Source organism: Condylura cristata, unplaced genomic scaffold (assembly GCF_000260355.1).
Source record: "Condylura cristata isolate star-nosed mole 26May11 unplaced genomic scaffold, ConCri1.0 scaffold00009, whole genome shotgun sequence".
Classification (NCBI taxonomy): domain Eukaryota; kingdom Metazoa; phylum Chordata; class Mammalia; order Eulipotyphla; family Talpidae; genus Condylura; species Condylura cristata.
In genome coordinates, this window is record NW_004567110.1 from 13,750,709 (window position 1) to 13,771,226 (window position 20,518).

The 20,518-nt window shown below is 43.6% G+C and overlaps 1 protein-coding gene across 1 annotated transcript in view; it reads right to left on the minus strand.

The window, feature by feature from the left end:
- The window catches only part of DEPTOR (DEP domain containing MTOR-interacting protein), a 110,050-nt gene that overhangs the window by 60,721 nt on the left and 28,811 nt on the right, over positions 1–20,518 (minus strand). Inside the window, exons 2-3 of the mRNA XM_004679616.2 lie at positions 8,442–8,620; positions 7,298–7,421 (exon numbers count right to left, since the gene is read on the minus strand). Coding sequence (XP_004679673.1) covers positions 7,298–7,421; positions 8,442–8,620 — 303 coding nt within the window. The remainder of the gene's footprint in view (positions 1–7,297; positions 7,422–8,441; positions 8,621–20,518) is intronic.

A 20,518-nucleotide genomic window follows, 5' to 3' on the forward strand; every position in this document is an offset into this window, starting at 1 on the left:
TTCAAGGAATTTGATGTTTTCTTTTAAGTTTTAAAAAATGATTTATTTATGCACACAAGAACTGGCATACAGCCAGAGGTGCGGGGGGGGGGGGGGTGTGTGTGTGTGAGAGGATTCACCAAAGACAGAGTGGGGAGCAGAACAGGCAGAATGTCTGAAATATACTGCTGAGGGGAGCAGCAGGTGGGACAGGAGAGGTCTGCTGTACCATGTGGTTTCAGCTCTCTTGTCGGGGATCGAACTGGTGCTGCAGTGACTGTGGGCAGCCTCATAGTGCTGTACTTCAACCACTTGTACCACCGGGGAGGGCCCAAGTTTAATGTTTTTATATTTTAATGCCAATGGTAGAGAAAGGAAGAGTCAGCTGGGAGCGACTTTGGGCCAGGATCAAAACTGTAGAAACTGTAGGCTGAAGGCATGTTACTTAACCCATCTCAAATTGGCTTTCTTCACCTGTAAGTTGATTGTGAAAATTTCTCCCTCTGAGAGGTGTTGGAAGAACTAATTGAAGTCAGGTATGAAAAATGCTTAGGATAATGTCTGCAGCCCAGAAGTGTTAACACGACAGCTGTGAGTGCTGTTCTTATCCATTGGTGATCAGAGCCATAATGAATAAATATGAACGGCGATCTTAGAATAGCAAATACCTACTAGTTTCCACTCCATATGTTAAGAAAGAGTGAAAGGGGTTGCCCACACCCTTCTTTCCTAATAATAATGCCATTCATTCTTTTATCTATTCATCTCTTCAATAAACATTAAACTGGCACATGCTACATGCTGGATATTGAGATTCTAAAGTTGTGTGTGGCCTCAAAGTCCACAACCATAAAGAGCTGATTGTCAGGCACCGTCACCTTAGGGAGATGGCTTTTTGTACCAAGAAAACAGGGTGACAGAGGAACAGAGAGGAAGAAGCCAAAATAATTCATTATAATCCAAACAAGAGTGTTCATGGAAAGTTCCTTGTGCCAATTCCAACCAACACACCCTTCATGGAACACACATAGGAAAAAAAAAAAAAAAAACCCACAGAACCAGCAGGTGGATTTTCCACTCATAGAGAATGGGCAAAGGTGCCTGCCTAGTCCCCCAAGAAATAGGAGACAACTCATTTCAGTGCCCAGGCTCTACCAGTCAGGTTTCTAGAGGGAAAAAAGGAAAAGGATGGGCAATGGGCTCATACAAGTTTATAATTCAAAAAGAACTACTAAGCTAAGGAGAAGATCCAAGGGAACTGAAAAGTTTGATGAAACCCCCAGGCTGGAAGATTGCAGTGATCTTAATCTCTCAGGCCTGAGACTACGGTGAGAGCAGTTTCCAGAGCCAAAGGGAGTACATGCAAGAAGGCTATTGACAAGAACGGCGGCATTTAGCAGAGCAGAGAGGGCAGAGAAATAAACATTCCCCTCTGCCTTCCTCCCTTCAGCTAATTCCTGCTGGTGCCTCCCACTGACTGTGGCAAAGAGCCTGCTGGTGGATCCCTATCAGTGAGCCTCCGGGAGCACCAGGCAGCTTGAGAATGGATCTGGAGGACAAGTAGGAGTGTCTAGATACAGGCTGGGTGTCTCCCACATAGAATATAATTCTACTATTATACCAGGGTTGGCCTCCCAGGTGCTGTAAAGGGTAAAAGTGCAGCACTATGACACTGTCTGCAGCAACTACAGTAGGAGTTTGATCCCAGGCCAGGGAGGTGACCCACATGGCACGGCAGACTTTTCCTGTCTGGCCTGCTGCTCCCTCAGACGTGTACTTCAGTAGATCCACCTGTTCTGCTCCCCACTCTGTCTCTGGTGAATCTTCTCACTGCTCACACCTACACCTCTGGCCTGTACCGCAGTCCTTGTATGCATAAATTAACAAATATTTAACACAAATAAACAAAGGCATGGGCTTTCCACAACTTGGGTAATACAGGATACTTGGGACCATTTGCATTTCCCTTTTTTAGGTGAACAACATCATGTCCAGCATTCGTTGGGAAGCTACTGAACTTTATTTCATTTTGCCCTCAAAATTAGTATGTGCATTATGCATTTTGTTCCCATTTTACAGATGAGAAGAGACTTAGAGGTTAAAAGTCTCAGCATGCTCCTCCAACTCCAGATACCTTAGATGGTTTTTTCATGTGACCAAGTTGAAAAGTAAACTAGAGAATGACTGGCAAAACCAATATTACAGATTTTGGGTTCACAACCCTGCAAACACACAGGATCGGGGAACTTGGCCGAAGTCGCCAATACAGTTGATCTCACTGTCAATCTGCTTTGTGGCTAACACAGAGATAAGCAATGTGCTTATCTTTCAATCAAGTCATTTTTAAATTATCAAGCCAAGCTAGAAATATGCAGATGATGATCTAGGACTGAGGACTTTTGACAAGCACAGCTGTCTTGCAGCCTGTTCTGCATGTCAACAGGGTTTTACTTGATTGCTGCATATTATAGTGGAGGAAGACAGCATGGTGGAAATGGTAAGAAAAATGTCATTTCCGGGCCCTCCCTGGTGATGCAGCAGGTAAAAGCGCAGCACTGCAAGCCAGCCACAGCCGCTTCAGTGCAAGTTCGATCCCCAGCCCCTGGTGACCCACATGATGTGACAGACCTCTCCTGACCCGCTCACTACTCCCCTCAGAGAATACTTCGTCAATCTGCCTGTTCTGTTCCCCACTCTGTCTCTGGTGAATCCTCTCACTGCCCCCTGCACCTCTGGCCTTTACCCTAGTTCCTTGTGCATAAATAAATAAATCTTAAAAAAAAAAAAGTTACTTGGAAATAATGGTAACATAACTTTTTCTTAATATTTAAAATAAGACAATGAGAATGTTTTGTTTGAGTCTCTCTAGTCCAGGACCCCGATGGGAAAATTATTAAATATCTGAATAGCCCATGAGGCAAAACATACAACTTTGCATAATCTGCTATAAAAAGAAAAAAGAAAAAGAAAATATAAAAGGTAGGGAAAGAGAGCAGGAGGGGGGAGGCTAGGAAAAAAGGGAAACAAGAAGGCGGGCAGGTGGAAGAGCAGGTCACCAAAAGTTGCTGATCATTTTCTGTTCCTATTGGTCTGTTTGCAAACTAAACTGCAGAAAGCCTGGCTGACCAGCTAAGACCAAGATGGAAGCAGAGATATTTAAGCCACAATAAAAAGCAAGCTGCAAGACAGGACAGATCCAGTCAAGACCAAGCTGAAAGAAAAGGGGCATGAATGTGGTGCCTGAAACACCCACCACCAGCAGCACCCATTTCTCTGAAATCCAGCTGACAGGACCCTCCAGGCTCTCCCCTCTCCACGCCCCCCACAGGTCCCTGCTGCCCCCCACTCTGGGGAGAAGGTCTTTGGAGCACAGGTTCTCTCCTCCATTCCTTGACCTAAGAATGTGAGTTAAACCTTCCAGTGTCTTTCCTGGGCTTGTTCAGGTGTCAGAGGGGGAAAAACTCAGTTGTGTGGTCTCAAATGGAAGGAAGGAAAAAATAAGAGATAATCAAAAGCATCCACCAAGGATGTAGTTCCAGGTCAAAAAATTCCTGCGATCCTACCTAGAGCTGTATATCTAGCGAAAACAAGTGTATTTTGTTTTAAAGTTGTTGTCAAATGCCTGTGAAAAGAAATGATGGTCTTTTAAAAGTAGCACAGTTTAAAAACATCTCAAACAACCGGCCCTCCCTGGTGGCGCAGCAGGTTAAAGCACAGCACTGAGAGGCTAAAGCCGCTTCCCCATGAGTTCGATTCCTGCCTGCCCCGGTGACCACATGGCGTGGCAGACCTCTCCTGACCCGCCCGCTGCTCCCCTCAGCAGTGTACTTCGTCGATCTGTCTGTTCTGCTCCCCACTCTGTCTCCGGTGAAGCCTCTCACCACCCCTGAGCCTCTGGCCTGTACCCCAGTTCTGTATGCACAAATAAATAAATCTTTAAAAAAAAAATCTCAAACAACCAACCTGTTTTCTCAAAATCTAACAGAAAATTCCATTTTTTAAAGTTCACATCTTGCAAAGCAACATTTACTTCTAAAAGCTAAACAGTAAATAAAAACTTGAAAGTTTTGATTAGCACAAAAACCTAGAAACCAGGAGCGGTAAGGATAACGATGACTTTCCCAGTGATCAGTGACCAAATTCAACAAGTGTGTGCATTTTTATTTAGTCGTTGGACAACAATTTCCCAAGGAAATCTCACTTCAAGTTTTCAAACACTAATAGCTTAGATTCTTTCTTCCCAAGAAGATTTGCATAATGAATGGACTTGGAAGCTAAAGATAGTACTTGCTCTGGAGCAAAAGTGCCGATTTGTTTACTGTCCAATACAATGGAGATGATGTCTCGCTCTGAGTCAGAACCCATGCTTGCTTGAAGCACATTCCAAAAGAGTCAGGTTACTCAAGCCCAGGGCTCCTTTTCTGCAGCCCAGCCCAGCCCAGGTAGGTGTGATCTGGTCCTCATTGTGCTGTTCTGTGGGAATGAAGGCTTGGGGAACTGGTATCCAGAAAAGGATAGTACTCTGGTTATTACTGTTAACTCTTACAGCTATTACTGTCCTTTGGCCCAGAGTCAGGGGTTTCGTACCATCTGCCAAACATTATGGAAAGGTAGCAGTCAAATTTGCCCCAAGTCAGAGAAAATCTCAAGGCTGAACAGTTCTTGACATTAATGATACACTATTAAAATTATCCTTGTTATCTTGATAAGCAGATGTAAAAGGCAACAACTTTTAACCCTTTTCCATTGCAATCTTAGAACATTGCCAATAAACTAAGAAGACAGGAAACAATCATTTCAATATTCTCTGAAGCCACTAATAGAGCAGCACATATAAAATTATTAGAGGTATTTTTATTGAAGTTTACAAAATAATAGCACGTTTTGGTCACAACCTTTGAGACAACTTGCAGAACCCAGGATCTCAGCGTGAAAACTACTTCTCAACTACAAGTGGAACAAAAGAAGAAAAAAACTAGAGATGTTTTTTTCTGAAATGCTAGCTACATAGCTTAGGGTGACATCAACCACTGAACCTCTTGAGCTCATGTACCTCATCCCTGTGATGGAACTGTGGTTAAATGTGCACAGAATTGTACAGAATATCAAACCTGATCAGGTACGAGCTGCATTGTAAGTTCCAAAAAGGCAAGTCAAGGTAAACTCTGAGTGTGTGCTATTGTCACTAACAGCAAGCCCTCCCCAGTCCTTTTCGTGGTATAAGCTCAGCAAGCACTCAAGAGCAATCCCAGCATTCAGAGTCTTTTGTTCGTTCAGCAAATATTTATTGTGCCAGGCAGTGAGAGGAACAGGAAAAAAGATTCAGAGGCAGGTACTGGGAAGGAACTTCTGATAAGATAAAACATGGGGGCCCTCCCTGGTGGCGCAGTGGGTTGGAGCGTGGAACTGCTGAAGCTAAGCGAAGCCGAGACCATCTCAGTGTGTGAGCTTGATCTCTGGCCCTGGAGCTGATCCACACGGCACAGCAGACCTCTCCTGTCTCGCGCACTTCTCCCCTCAGCAATGTACTTCATTGATCTGCTTATTCTGCTCCCACTCCATCTCTGGCGAATCCTCTCGCTGCCCCTGCACCTTTGACCTGTACCCAATTTCTGTATGCATAAATAAATCTTAAAAAAAGAAAAGACGCAAAAGGCCTTTCCCATTTGGATATAGTGTCTACCCTCTATTTCTCTTCAATCTGTCAAGAAGCGAGACCATAAAGGAAGCAATGGGAACACAACACAGATCTTTCAATCACTTCTTCAATCAGGTTTATCATCCTAAGTAGAATAAATAGACTACCAGTTGCTTGAGACAGAAGCTGTTGCTGCTAAGAACACTAAGACCCTTTGGGTAAAAGAACTAAAATCTCTATAAATGAAATCTAAGAGGGATTTAATTCCATGGTAAGACTGAGGTTCAATCTGAGTTGCAAAGTCTCTACATTTGAAGATAAAATCCATGTCAGCTTAAAATGTATGTTTCAATTATTTGTTTTAGTAAGGCAAGACTGAAGTGTATCTCAAACACACCTTCTCTTTTACAGCTAACTCTGTTTCAGTATATGGAGCATTTGATAACCCTGAGCTCTTAATCTGATGTCTTAAAGATACTGATTTTCTCACTTGCTACAATAAAATAAAATTCTGTAATCTGGAACATGCAACCAAAATAGATTTTTTCATTGAAAAAAGGGTGTTCAGATTTGATGTTTTTCTTTTAAATTATGGATATTTATCCTGTTTATAAGGCTTTATTTGAAAACTAAAAATTGCACTGTTTGGGAAAATGTAACAGTAATGGCTCTTACTGTTATTATCACCGCTATTACTGTAATTACGGGATGTCTGGGACATTTCCGCTTGTGCAAAATGGAGTGGGGTCTACTAAGGTATGGTGACAGGTAGACCTCAAACCCAACCTGGCTCTTAGCCAGTATACCCCTTAATCTGATGACCTGGTCACCCCTCTTCCATGCACTAACCCACCCACTGTAGAGTAAACAAGACATAGTTTTAACTCCCAGCAGTCATGGAAGGTAGCCAGAGCTGAGGAGAGGGATGCCAGTGCTCCTGCCCTCCTCTTTTACTGATTAAACTGGGAAGAAAAAGAAGCAAGAAAGGTGGGGTGGGAAAGAGACCAGAAAAGTAGATCAGCTCGGAGACAGAGCACTGGGGAGATCTACCAACCCAATGGATGGAAACTAGACTTTTGGTGCTATGCATGATGTAGTATCTATAGATGATCTAATATAAACAGATAACGATATACAAGTCTGTAACCTGAAACCTATATAATGTAGCAACCAATGTTCATTTTCTTAAAAGGTAATGAATGAAAGGAAAAATCAAACATCCACCAACCAAATAGTGAGCTACATTACACTCATGTTTCCAAAGTGCTGATAGATTATTCCCCTTACACACTCTGCTATCTGAAGTTCTTTCAGCACTCAGCTCTTGACCTGAGAGAGAACTTCCCCCCATCTGACACTGCCTCTCTAGCCGCTGACAAGACCAAACCTCCAAGTTAGATAATAACATTGTTTTAAGAAGAGAAAGGGCTACCGCATCAAGTTTTGCAAGCTGACTTAAATATAGGAAATATTATTTGAATACTAGTAATCTTATGCTAGCAATTTAATCTCTGCAAAAGAGAAAAGCAAATGATGAGAATTTTTTCATGCTAAAAGGAACAGTTATGTAACCATCCCACATGGAAGAGCCAGGCTGAAGTCAAAACGATAAAAGATCAAATAGCCTCGGTTCTGTCTATTAAGTCAAGGTTACAACAGGGAATTTTGCATGCAACATACTTCTCATAGAGCCTCTGGCCTCTCATGAAGGCCTTCACTTCATTGTCCAATGGGAAGGTGCCATCATCCTTTCTAAAGCGGTAGAAGAGCTTGACATCCTTGAATTCCTTATGCTCATCACACACTGAAACACAATGTACAAAGAGAGACAAGTGAGAAAAAAAAAAAACAATTCTCTAGTGACTCAAATGAAATAAAATGCTAACTGAGAATTGACTTACTACCTACTTTTTCAATACACAAATATTTATGATTTGACTCAGTACATGTAAAGTGGAACAGCTGTTCCAGTGCCTGGAACAGAATAAGTGTTCAGAATTATTACCACCGTTACTATCATCATTATTATTATCCATGAGAAGGACCACAAAATTCAATTTAGCATTCATGCCGCAGTTTCTTCTGAGCATGCTATTGCAGTAGCATCATTCTCAAAGAAAGTGCAATCCAGAGAGATTTAAAAAGAATGTCAACGTGCACATAAGCCACGGTATATTAAGCTATGAAAGAGGAGATATGAGACTGGATGGCAGTCCAAAGGGGGACCACAAGTACCCCAGCCACTTGATTTTGGGCTATGGAAGCTTCTCTGAGGTGGCACAGAACTGGGGTTTGAAGAATGAGTAGCAATTAGTCAAAAGCAAAAAGGAAGGACAGTGTAGGTCAAGAGAATAACTGCAGGGAAAGGCCTCAGTCAAGGTCAGAGACTAAAGGGGAAAAGTTCAAGACTATTTACTGAACCACTCAGCGTAACCCCCAAAACTTGGAAGCAACCTAAATGTCCATCAGGAGACTGGATAAGCATACAATGGTGTAATTAACATGGCACAGGACATAGCAGTGACAATGGGCAAGCTAGCGATACATACTACCTACATGGATGAATCTCAGTGAGCTGGTCAAAGTGCAAAAGAATAAACATGCATCTCTCTAACTGCTTAAAATAGTAAGACACTTGGCTGACAGAGGCATGCACAGAAAGTCCATGGAAATAAACCAAATGTCTCTTGGATGGAGGAAGGGACTATAATTGGGCAGAGCTTCACAGGAGACCATATAAAGTAAAATGGGTAGATTCCGTGCTGAAATAGAAGGTAGTCCTTTGTTTCCTTTCAGGGTACCTTGACTGTGCCACCTCACTCACCATGATGAATAATGCCCCGGTCTGCTAATTTCTGCATGAGTTTAATTGCAGTCTCTCTGTCAGAAGCCTCTTTGTGCTCAATCAGCCAGTCAATCAGTTCTTTTGCGACAAAACAGTTTGGGTAGGTCTTGAGATGATGTCTTCGATCTTTAATAACCTTCTCTTCATGCAGTCTGAGCCTGAAAAGAAAATTGGGCAATCACTTTCAGAATTTTAATGACAACACAAATGATTAAACCATTCCTAGAGAAGAGAATCAAAAGGGAGACTCTAAATGCATCAGCGTCCACCAAATATCTGTGTATCACTGGGTGATTTCTGTACTGTCAGAATCCAGGGAGTGATTCTCCCTTCCAATCTAGAAATGACACAGGAAAATGGGTGAGAAAAACAACCTCAGCCACCACATAACAGATTCCAGTCTCCTTTTTTCCTCATCCTGAATTACAGGCTCATCCCCTGCTGATGTGTTTTGGAGCAGAATGCACTGAAGGGTTGAATGGCTTTGGCTACCACCAGAGTTGCCACCACCAGGAGCTGAGCATGAGCTGGCCTGGCACATTCAGACTCAGTGCCCTTCCTTGCTAGACCCCTGATGGGGTGAAATGTGTTCCCTGAAATTTATATGTGGAGCCTCATATCCCTCAGACTTCAGACTGTATTTGGAGACAGGGTCTTTACAAGGGAATTAAATTAAAATGAGTTCATGAGGATGGAAGCGAACCCCAGTGAGTAGTGTTTGTGGAAGTACAGATACACAGCACAGGCCACAATGAAAAAGATGGTTATTTACAAGCCCTGGGGAGGGGCCTGTGGAAAAAACTAACCCCATCAACTTAGTCATCTCCAGGACTGTGAGCAAGTTACTTTCTGTTATTTAGACCAGCCAGGCTGTGGAACTTTGTTATGGCTGCTGATCGGCCCAAAATAACCACCAGCTGCTTGAAAATGGAGGCTCCCGAGGAGTGTGCCATGAAGGGCTCAGTGGGCTGTCACAGTGGGGAAGGAGTGAGGAGACTAACAGCTGTAACTGCATAGAAAGAGAAGTCTTAACTGAGTCCCTAATATGTGGTGTGTTGGACTATGCATTTCCATACATGCTGACTTAATGAGTGACTTGGCATGAAGGCTTCTACCCCCAACCACAGGTTGAAATGCAGTGCCCTACAATGATAATGAGGAGGCCCATCCGGAAAACAGGACTTGGAATATGAAGATCTGGCTCTCGTCCTGACAGCACCAGTGATTCCAAGCACCAGAGTCCTCATTGGAAAGATAGGGATGTGGTCCCCCGCTAACCAGCCCCACTGTCACCAGGCTCATTCATAAGAATAAAGAGAACAGTTGAGTCCTTTCCGAGTCCTGCAGTTTTAATTTCTTTGTTGTCATCAATCTCATCACAATTCCCTGAGGCCGGAATGTTAAAATCACAAAAGATACGATGTAGATATGTAATTACTAATACAAAATAAATGAACCCTAATTAAAAAGAAGATTCACATGAGCATGCGCAAGTCATCCCAGAACCCCTCTAATTAATTCAGTGACAATGACACTGAGTAATTTGTTGAACATGCTGAAAGCGGCAGGATGTGAAACATTAATTCTTAGACATGATGTCTGTCACGAACCCAGGAAGATTGAAGCCCAATTCATTTAGAAATTGAGATGTGGAACAAGCTACCATATAATTTGGTGGGGGAGGAATAGGTTATGAGCCAAAGGAGGAGTTTGAGCTCTTGTAACCTTTCCAAATTAAAAAAAAAATAACTATTTGGTAATGTTTATCTTTAAATACGACAGAACAGAGCCTTTCAGTGACTATCGTTTCAAGAACCCTGAGCTTGGTGCTAATTCCTGAGCATGTGGCTTTCCACCGAGTCCCACCCTGCACGGGAGGGAGAAGCACTAAAATGTCAACTCCTCTGTCCCACCAGGGCCTGGTACATTTCCATGTTTAAAAAATCCCCCGAGCAGAATAATGATAGAGGGGAAATAACTTAGGATCCTGGAGCTAGCCAAGAACGTGTTATTTTTAGATATATTATGAGAGGTAAAAGATGTTCAATGACCATCCTTTTTTTATAGTCAGAAACAGATCATTCTTTTTTCCTTAAGATTTATTTATTTGTGCATACAGAGCTGGGATAGAGGCCAGAGGCTCAGGGGCAGTGAGAGGATTCACCAGAGACAGTGGGGAACAGAACAGGCAGATGGACGAAGTACACTGCTGAGGGGAGCAGCGGGAGACAGGAGAGGTCTGCTGCACTCTGTGGGTCAGTTCCTTCGCCAGGTATCAAACTCACGCTGAATTGGTTGTGGCGAGCTTTGGAGTACTGTGTTTTAACCTGTTGCGCCACCAGGGAGGGCCCAGAAGAAGATAATTCTAAAAAGTAAGCATTGAAATGGGTACTCCAGAAGAATGATCCCAACAAAGAGATAAGAATGTTCACACTGCAAACACATAACCAAGTGTTTTGCCTGATCCAATAAGTATTTAACCAAACTGTCAGTGAACAAACAGACAAGAGCACTAACAGAAGTTAACACCATTTTCAAAGAGGTAGGGAGGCTTCTCCTTGTAGTCCAGCTCCAACTGCATAACTTAATAACTGACTTGTCATAGAATTTACCTAAGTCTGTTTTTTTTTTTTTAATGTTATTTACATTTCCACTTCTAGGGTAGCCAGCTTCCAAAGTTTTAATCCCTGGTGGGAGTGTGTGTGCTTTCAAAAGCATTTTCTTTTACTTTTACTGGACTTAAACCCTTTCACAACTTTGATCTTATTAGCAGCCTGGAAGTCTCCTAGAAGACGATAGCGAGCAATATTTCAGTGTCTTTTTTTAAAAAAAAGACTGCCTGTTCTGTGCCCCACTCTATCCCTGGTGAATCCTCTCACCCTCCGCATCTCTGGCCTGTACCCCAGTTCTGTATGAATAAATAAATCTTTAAAAAAAAAAAGATTTATTTTTTTATTCTCACAAAACTGGGGTACAGGCCAGAGGTGGGGGGCAGGGTTTGAGAGGATTCACCAGAGACAGAGTGGGGAGCAGAACCGGCCTACTGACAAAGTACACTGCACCATGTGGGTCACCTCTGGGGCAGGGGATCGAACTCGAGCTGCAGTGGCTTTGAAGAGCTTCACAGATTGGTGCTTTATCCTGTTGCACCAGAGAGGGCCCAAAGCCACTTTTGTTGTTGTTGTTGTTTGTTTGTTTTTAATATAATAGTTTATTTTTACATCACTTTATGCATTTTCCCATCTCAGTTGTTATCCCTGTGGGGTTCCCATCATCAAATCACCCATGTGCCATCACCATAGTCCAGTGCACTTCTCACCCCCCCACCCCACTTCCAAAGCCACATTTTTTTTTTTAAAGATTTATTTATTTATTCATACAGAACTGGGGCACAGGCCAGAGATGCGGAGGGTGAGAGGATTCACCAGGGATAGAGTGGGGCACAGAACAGGCAGATTGATGAGGTACACTGCTGAGGGGAGCAGCGGGTGGGTCAGGAGAGGTCTGCTGCGCCATGTGGATCTCCTCTGGGGCAGGCGGGGATCGAACTCATGAGGAAGTGGCTTTAGCTTCTTAGTGCAGTGCTTTAACCCGCTGCGCCACCAGGGAGGGACCCGTAAAGCCACATTTTTTTTTTAATTTATTTATTCATACAGAACTGGGGTACAGGCCAGAGATGCGGAGGGTGAGAGGCTTCACCAGAGACAGAGTGGGGAGCAGAACAGGCAGATCGACGAAGTACACTGCTGAGGGGAGCAGCGGGCGGGCCAGGAGAGGTCTGCCGCGCCATGTGGTCACCTCCAGGGCAAGCAGGGATCGAACTCATGCGGAAGTGGCTTTAGTCTCTCAGTTCAGTGCTTTAACCCGCTGCGCCACCAGGGAGGGCCCAAAGCCACATTTTTTAACACAGTATTTTAGTCGGTCACATCAGTCATGTTGCCTTCCATCCCCAACATCTCCTTTTATTTAAAACTGTCTTCCATACCTAACGCCCGGCAGGGTTCAAAAGCTCAGCTAGCTTGCTGTGCATGGGGTGGAACCTGCATGCAAAAGCAGGAGCGTGGCCTCTGTACTAGCACAGCCAGTTCAGTGAGAACCAGTATGAGATTCGGCCTAGAGCAGTTAGCTAAGCCAAGCACAATGGCCCCCTCCAAGATCTGACTTAGTGTTAGAGTTCCCCACGTGAGCCCCAGGGACTGGCTCTCAAGGGAGGGCTGACCCAGATGTCACTGTATAAAACCAAGCAGTGGGAAGTGTGTTTGTGTTCAAAAGGGAAGGCCCCCAGGTCCAGAGTTCCTCCTGATGCTCCCATTGGGTGTTCCTGCCTACACCTTCCATATGGCCCAAACTACATGGTATTCCTAAAACAAAGGTTAAAACATCTCAGAACTAGAAGACCCTGAGAAAACTGGCCAATCAAGAGGTTGTGGAGTAAAGGGGCCGGTGGGTGTGGCAGATAGAACAACATAGAGAGGCTGAGAGGGCAGTAGAAGCAGCTCCTGAAACCAAATGAAAGATGGCAAGGGCCCTCCCTGGTGGTGCAATGGGTTAGGACACAGCACTGCAAATGGCCGCAACCACTTCAGTGCGAGTTTGATCCTAGCCCTGGAGGTGATCCACATGGGGCGCAGACCTCTCCTGACACTTCTGCTGCTCCCCACAGCAGTGTACTTCGTCAATCTGCCTGTTCTGCTCCCCACTCTGTCTCTGATGAATCCTCTCACCACCCCTGCCCCTCTGGCCTGTGCCCCAGTTCTGTATGCATAAATAAATAAAATCTTTTTTTCTTTTTTTAAAAAAGAATGATAACAAGATACCCTGGTGCACCTTGGTTCTTTAGAGTTTTCCAGTTCTTCTTCCAAGTTAAGCACAACCCAATAATAACTACCCCATCATGTGGCTTTGTAAGTTTCTATTCCTTAGATCCAAAAGACCCAAATCAATGTAGGTTCTAGAGCACCCCACCTCCTAAGACCACCCACACTGAAAAAGGCCTCCGGCCAGGCTTCCTGGCTCGCTCTCTCCTCCAGGAACATGCACACTGAGTGCTTCTCCATTCCCTGAGCAAGCCTTCACCCTTCCTGCCTGTACTCCAGACAGGGACCCCTCTGCTTAGAACACTCCCTTCTCCAGCCTCCAACACTGAAAGATTCTACTTCCTCTCCAGCTGGAAAGGCACTTCCTCTGTGAACATTTTCACAGCCTGCCAGAGCCAGACAGCAACCTCCTCTGCTCTGCTCTCCCACAATAGTTTGGAGTCACCAGTAGAGAGCCCCCCACCCCCACTGCATTACAGGCTGATGAGGTGGGCTACCAGCCAGAGTGGCTTATTTATTTTTAAAAAAGATTTATTTATTTATTTATGCATATAAGAGCTGGAGTGCAGGCCAGAGGTGCAGAGAGTGAGAGGATTCACCAGAGATAGAGTGGGGAGCAGAACAGGCAGATCTATTGAAATACACTGAGGAAGGGAGGTCTACTGTACCACGTGGGTCAAGTTTCTGGCCAGGGGACTGAACTCAAGCCACAGTGGCTGGCAACAGTTGACAGTACTGAGACTTAACCCTTGAGCCACCAGGAAGGCTCTTGCCTTATTTATTTTTGCAATGAATGCTTTCAGCACAGTAGGGGAGAGAGCTTCACTAATGTGAAAAATCAATTCGTGCAAAATAGCACTCAGTTTTCAAGTGGCAAAGGACAGAACTGTCTGTGACTCACCTTGTCCCAATCTACCCTGAAACCACAGGGGAATAAAACCCTCTTTACTGCTGCTGCATTTTACTTCCCACTGGCTAAGGAATTTAAATACAAAAAGCACCTTCCCATCATTCATCTCAGACAGCTGGTTCCCAAGCTTTAGTCAAGGTGATTTGGTAATGTTCTATTCCTGTCCAGCTAACCAGCTGCCGAAATTGCATCAGACAATTTCCTCTCCCAGCCTTAGGAGAACAAGCACCTTAGTGCAGGGTGTTAATAGTCTCAACAAAATTACCATCCATCTGATAAGAACTGTAGAGAATGTTTTTCAAAAAATAGCTTGCAAAGAACTGAAACGGGCTGTGGGACCCAGGGAACAAAGGAGAGACGGAAACTACATTTTCTCACTGAAAAACAGCATCATAAATCTCCGCCAAAGTAAATAGCTTAATTAAAAAACACAGCAAGCCAAACAGTGGGGCTGGTAGGGTGAGCCTGGTGATTTGGGCTGTGGCACTGGCTTGGATGGGCTTCATGCCAGAGCTACTATTCTTTCCAGATGTTCGACAATAGCCAATATCTGTCCTTGGATATGGATCAGAGAACTCTAAGAAAATCATCCCTAATCATTCACCTTTGAAATGTCCTGAATCTAAAAGGAAGAAAGAGGGGGGGGGGGGAGGGAGAAGATAGGGACAAATCCAAAATAAATAAATAAATAAATAAAAAGACAGGGACATAGGAAACCTAACACACTGAAATTCTCTTCACGTTTGGATTTATTTTCTAATTATTGTTTTCATTGAATAAAACAGTTCTTGCTCGTGGTAGATAATTATTCAGTATGTATCAGTGATGCTGGCTGGTGGAATTATTGTTCAGGCTTGGACATAGATGCAGAGGGGTTGGTTCCATTATCGTATCTACTGTGGAATATGTTTGACATTTTCCTCACTTCCCCCTTCCCTTCTGGTTCCAAAGAAGCCCCATGTCAATAGTTGCTTATGTATTTTTGTAAAACCTGCTATTAGGAACATGTTTGGCTCTCTGTGTTTTTATGTGAAGTAGGATCATAATATACATTTCATATTGTTATACTTCTAGAAGGTACTTGAATTCTCTCAGCCTGATCACAACAACAGAACTAATAGACAATAAGAGGAAGAAAAAAGTATAGAACTGATCAATGCAAACAGAACATATGATTCTGGAAAGCCAGAAAGAACTGGCCTCAGACACCACACACACACACACACATACACACAAACTTGAAAGCTGCAGTCAACCATCTCCAGTGGTAATAGAAACGCCAGAAGTTTCATCACCAACACTCCTTTCAAGAGGGTTATAATCAAACAGTCAGAGCCATCAATTCTAATCAAAGATCATCTCGGCTTCAAGTCCTCAACAGACAGCAAAGTCGAGAATGCTGTGTGTCTCATTAGTGCCATGAGCCAGGAAGGAAGCATAGTTGATGCATTATCTTTGAAATCATGATGAGGTTGTATTAGAAGAAATAAAAATAATAATACCTTACATCTGAACAGAGTCACACACTGGTGGAATTCAAGCTAACAATATCTCTGAGTCAGTCCTGTCATGCCCAAATGGCAGATAACGAAGAGAGCGCAGAAAGATTACAGTGATTTGCATAACTCATCTCTTTAACCAGGAGGAGAGCTAGGACTTGAACCTGGGTTTCTATAATTAGCCTCCGCTACCATCAAACTTTAAATGGCAGGACCCCTGTCCTCTCACTTTTTGGTGCTCATCTAGACTAAAAAGTAGAAAAAAATTCTAGCTTTGAGAAAGTGACAAGAGCAAGGGGAAAAGTGATGAAATTTACACAGCCCATAGACATGGCTACCAATATAAATACAAGTGGGGGTCACAGAAGTGCCTACAAAATAAGTCATCACCTGGTTAATGTTTGCATTGAGCCCATAATGTATGATTAAGATATCACTCCCAGGGCAGGGGGAACAGGAAATGCGGTTGCTGAGTTTCACCATCCCTGAGAGTTAGTATCAGTTCATGCAGGACATATAACAAACACTGTGTAGTGATGTGTGCATAAACATTCAGGAGGCCCTTTAAATCTCTCTCATTCTTGAGATAACAGGTAAATATAGGGCCACACAGGAAAGTCTCTAAGTCAGCTTCCTATCTCATTAGCACTGAAATTTTTACTGAAATGTCTCCCTGCCTGGACCCCTCTAATGCTCTGGAGACACAAAGAGGGGTCCTCTTAGTGCCTCCAGCCTGCATCCCTTCTGCCACTGAATCAGAAACAAGTGTTCTTCCCACCTGCAGAGCACTTTCTGAGAAAGCCAAGATTTTCTTGGCCAAACAGGCTATTATTTTTTTTCACATACCACACTCTGGAAAATCAAGCCTCTAATTGCCATCTTCCAGGTGAAGAAATATCCAGAATGGTTCGTGGAAACTGCTGAAGACTGTGACTCATGGGCCCACAGGAGGTTACTGAGTGAAGGTTAGAGAAGGATTGAGCAGATTTGTGCTGCTTGGCCCTGGCCCCCTGACTGCCAGCCCTTCTAGAATGGGCTGTCTCTGTCCTTCATAAGCACAGGGCTTTCTTTGTTCTTCACTCAGAATGGTAGTTTCCAAATAGGCATATACACTGCATCTCTCTCTTTGCCACTGTTTTCCAGGGCCAGGCACCAGGCCAAATATTCAGTTGGCAGCCAGAGGTGGTCAAGAACGGATAGCTTCAGGTAAGAGTAGGAGCTCAATGGCATGAATTAGTGAAGCACAATAACTTCCTCCTGCTGACCTCATTCTCATCGTTCACTGGTTATAAAGCCAGGGAGCCAGACCCACTAGGTTGAAGAGAGTCCCATCTATTATTGACTGTGTAACTTTAGACAAGGTTCAGGGTCCTGACTTTCTCATTTGTAAAATGGGGAAATTTTTAAATATTATAAAAAATACATCTCAGACTGTGAGGATGAGAGACAGCACACGATAAGTTCACTATAAATATCACCTCTGACTGCTACTGCCACTATTACTATGTAATATATTTCACTGTCAGATTTTGCCAGAAGCACCATCAAGAAGCATTTCAGCTACTTTTCTAGGACAAATACCATCCGTGGTTGTTGACCACTGTTTTCCAGTATGGAGGCAGGATTTTACATGACCTTTGATCATGTTTCTGGGAGTGAGCAAAAATTGAGGTGGGCTGGTTACTACGGAGAGACTAGCCTGTCTTTGTTAAGGTCTTAGAAAGTGAGTCATGTGGAAGCAGGGACAGGTAAAAACAGAAGGAACTGAAGGTAAGTGAGAGGGCTGGTTGCTCTCTGAAAACAGAGGTCTTGCTTCCTGTGAGCTTTGCTAGAACCTTCTGTGGTGTCAAACCAACAGGTAACTAAAATCATTGAAGTGTTTCAACTGGGAAGAACTCTGTCTAATGGGCCACCTAGCTCAAGTTCTTCCTGACAAAATCAGTTTACAATGGAAAGACTGAGACTTGGAGAAGTTAGATGACCTGCCCACATTCTTTCATTGGAATTGCTACCTTGGCCTTTGGCTCTGAAAATCCTATCTGTAGAACACCGTGGGAAGAGGCTGGTGTCAGTTTAGCAGGAGTGGCCCACTGATGAGCAAGCGGGTCTGAATTCTGTCTGCGACAGTCTGACTGGTAACACCCAGTCCTAATTCACTCTTGAAAAGAGCACTGCCTTCTAAGTCAACGGTTAATATTGGAAACTGAAAACTTCACCCCTGAGAACAGTCTCAGAGTCAAGTTTATTTATTTGATTACTTTCCCATAACTTTTTTTTTTTTGAGGTAACATTGGTTTACAAGTCTGAATATAGCTTAGGGAAACAGTTTCACACCTTTTCAAATGTGCATTACCACACCCATCACCAAAGAACTGAAAAGCTCCTCTTGTAGTCCTCTGGCCACTGTCTTCCCTTTGCTCCCCACCTCCTCAATTCTGCAGTCAGATTTGTAGGCTTTGTTTTAACCTTTTCTGTACCTTCCCTTTGTTTCTTTGTATCCCAAATGGTAGTCTCTTTCTGACTATTTCACTTGGCATGATCCACTTAAGTTGCATCCATGTTATTGCAAATGGCAAGTTCATCTCTTTTTATAACTGAGTAGTATTCCACTGTATATGCACACATATATATAATCACATTTTTATCTACTCATCTGTGTTGGGTACTTAAGCTGTTTCCATAACTTGGCTATTTAAATAGTGCTATACTGAACATAAGCGTGCATATGTCCTTTCAAATTAGTGTTTCATTTTCTTTAGGTAAAAACCCAAGAAGAGTGATTACTAGTACACATGGTTCTATTTTTAGTATTCTGAGAAACCTCTATAATTTTTCTCTATAGGGGATGGACCAATCTACTGTCCCATCAACACTGTATGAGGGTTCTTTCTGTTCCACACCCTTGTCAACATTTGCCCTTTCTTTCTGTTTGCTTGTCTGTCCTTTTTAAATGGGCCATAATTACGGGTGTGAGGTGGCTTTAATTTATATTTCCTGGAAATGCAAATCGAATGATGAACATTTTGCATGTGCCTGTTGGCCCCTGTATGTCTTCTTTGGAGAAGCGATTATCTAGCTCTTCTGTCTGCCAAACTAGATAAAGAAAAAATAGGTTAAGAAGTTACATACCCCAAAAAAATCATGAAATAACTAAAAAATTGTTCGATATATCCTCATCTCTGTGGATTCTGGAAAGTACATGCCAGGTGATGCACAGATGGAGGGAAAGGGTTGTATAGGAGAAGATCAGAGCAGAGTCCTCCAGACAGAGCCTGCATGAAGATCCTCTGGGGAGCTGACCAAACCCCAGATGTCTGGGGCCCACTTCCTAAGTATGGAATTCAGCAGGTCTGTGGGACCCCAAAATATGCATCTCTAACACATGCATTGGTGATGCTGATGTTGCTCCTTAGAGAACAAAAGTGAGAGAGTTCACTGGGCTAGGGTGAGAGAGAAGCAACAATGAAAAAAGAAAGGTAGGTGATGATAGAAGAGGGAGAAAAGAGGCTCAGGCTGAGCTCTGGTCCCAGCAGAGCTGGGGCCTGTCAGGGTGCTACAGGCTCTCGGAGGCCCTACATGCTTCCAGACACTAGTATGTTTCCCTAGGAATCAAGAACCTGTGGGTCTACAGCTCACACCAAGCGGGAGCCCTAGAAAGACTGACACATGAATTCATTCCAGAGTCAACTGTATGTTGTGATCTTTAGGGATCACTTTGACTTCCTTTAATAGTCACTGAGCCTGCCTAGGTGTATGACAATTTCAGTTCAATAAAAGGGCATAACATTCTTGTATTACAGATAGGTCTTTGGCTGAGGAACGAGTGACAAGCTCACGCATAATATATGTCAGCAGTCAGGCAGCAAGTGCGAACGTTCCCATTTTGACTGGGAGGAAGTTTCAGACAGGAAGGTACTTGAATTCAAGAGAAGGGGGAAAGGCGGGGAAGGAGGCCCAAAGAGGAAGCTGGGTTCAAAATTGGACTTGACAACGATCCCAGCATGCACCTCCAGGAGCAAGATACTCATGGTGTCCTGGAGAAGGCAGAACCCCCAAACTACAGCAGAGCAGCTTCCGTCTAGGTGATGAGGCCCACGAGGCAGAGAGGTGCAGTCTCTTACCAAATTAGGACCTCAGTTTCCCAGGATGGAAATGTGGAAGCTGACTACATTTATCTTTTCCAATTCTAACTTCTGTTTTTATACACACCGATGAGCCTCCAGGGTATATCCTCACTGACAAGATCAAAATAGAACAGACTGTTGGGGCACATTTTGTACTGAAAAGATCTACCACAAAACCACAAGGCCAGGAAGCACAAAACAGCAAATTTCATTTCCTTTGGGCTTCCAGACAAGGACGAACATATCAAAGTGAATCTTGTGCTAAGCAGTACAAACACCGTCTAGGGTTACCAGCCTCTATTTTCAGCTCCCAGGACAGATGCTCAAGCTGCCAAACTGCCATAGGCTCTGGGTGGGTCTATTAACAGGAGAAAGATGAGGTTTCTTGGGGTTTAAAAAAATGTCAAGAGTTCCCAAAAGCGTTATCAGGGACATCTGTGGCTATAGTGTAGGCTGCTTTCAGTTAAGGAGCTTGTATGCGATCACACTTGAGGCGCCACCACTGAATACCAGGTGGAGTGAAAGCACTACCAGGGCAGACACTCCTGTAGTTCAAGAGCCACATCACTGGACTTTCACACACAAGGCCTCCACGACATTTTTCTCTTCCATTATTTCCTCTATTTTAACCAAATGCCTCATCTTTCTAGCTTCTGTCCCTAAATGCAAGCTTTTCATTTTCTAGGACAAGGTCCCCACTTCCCCA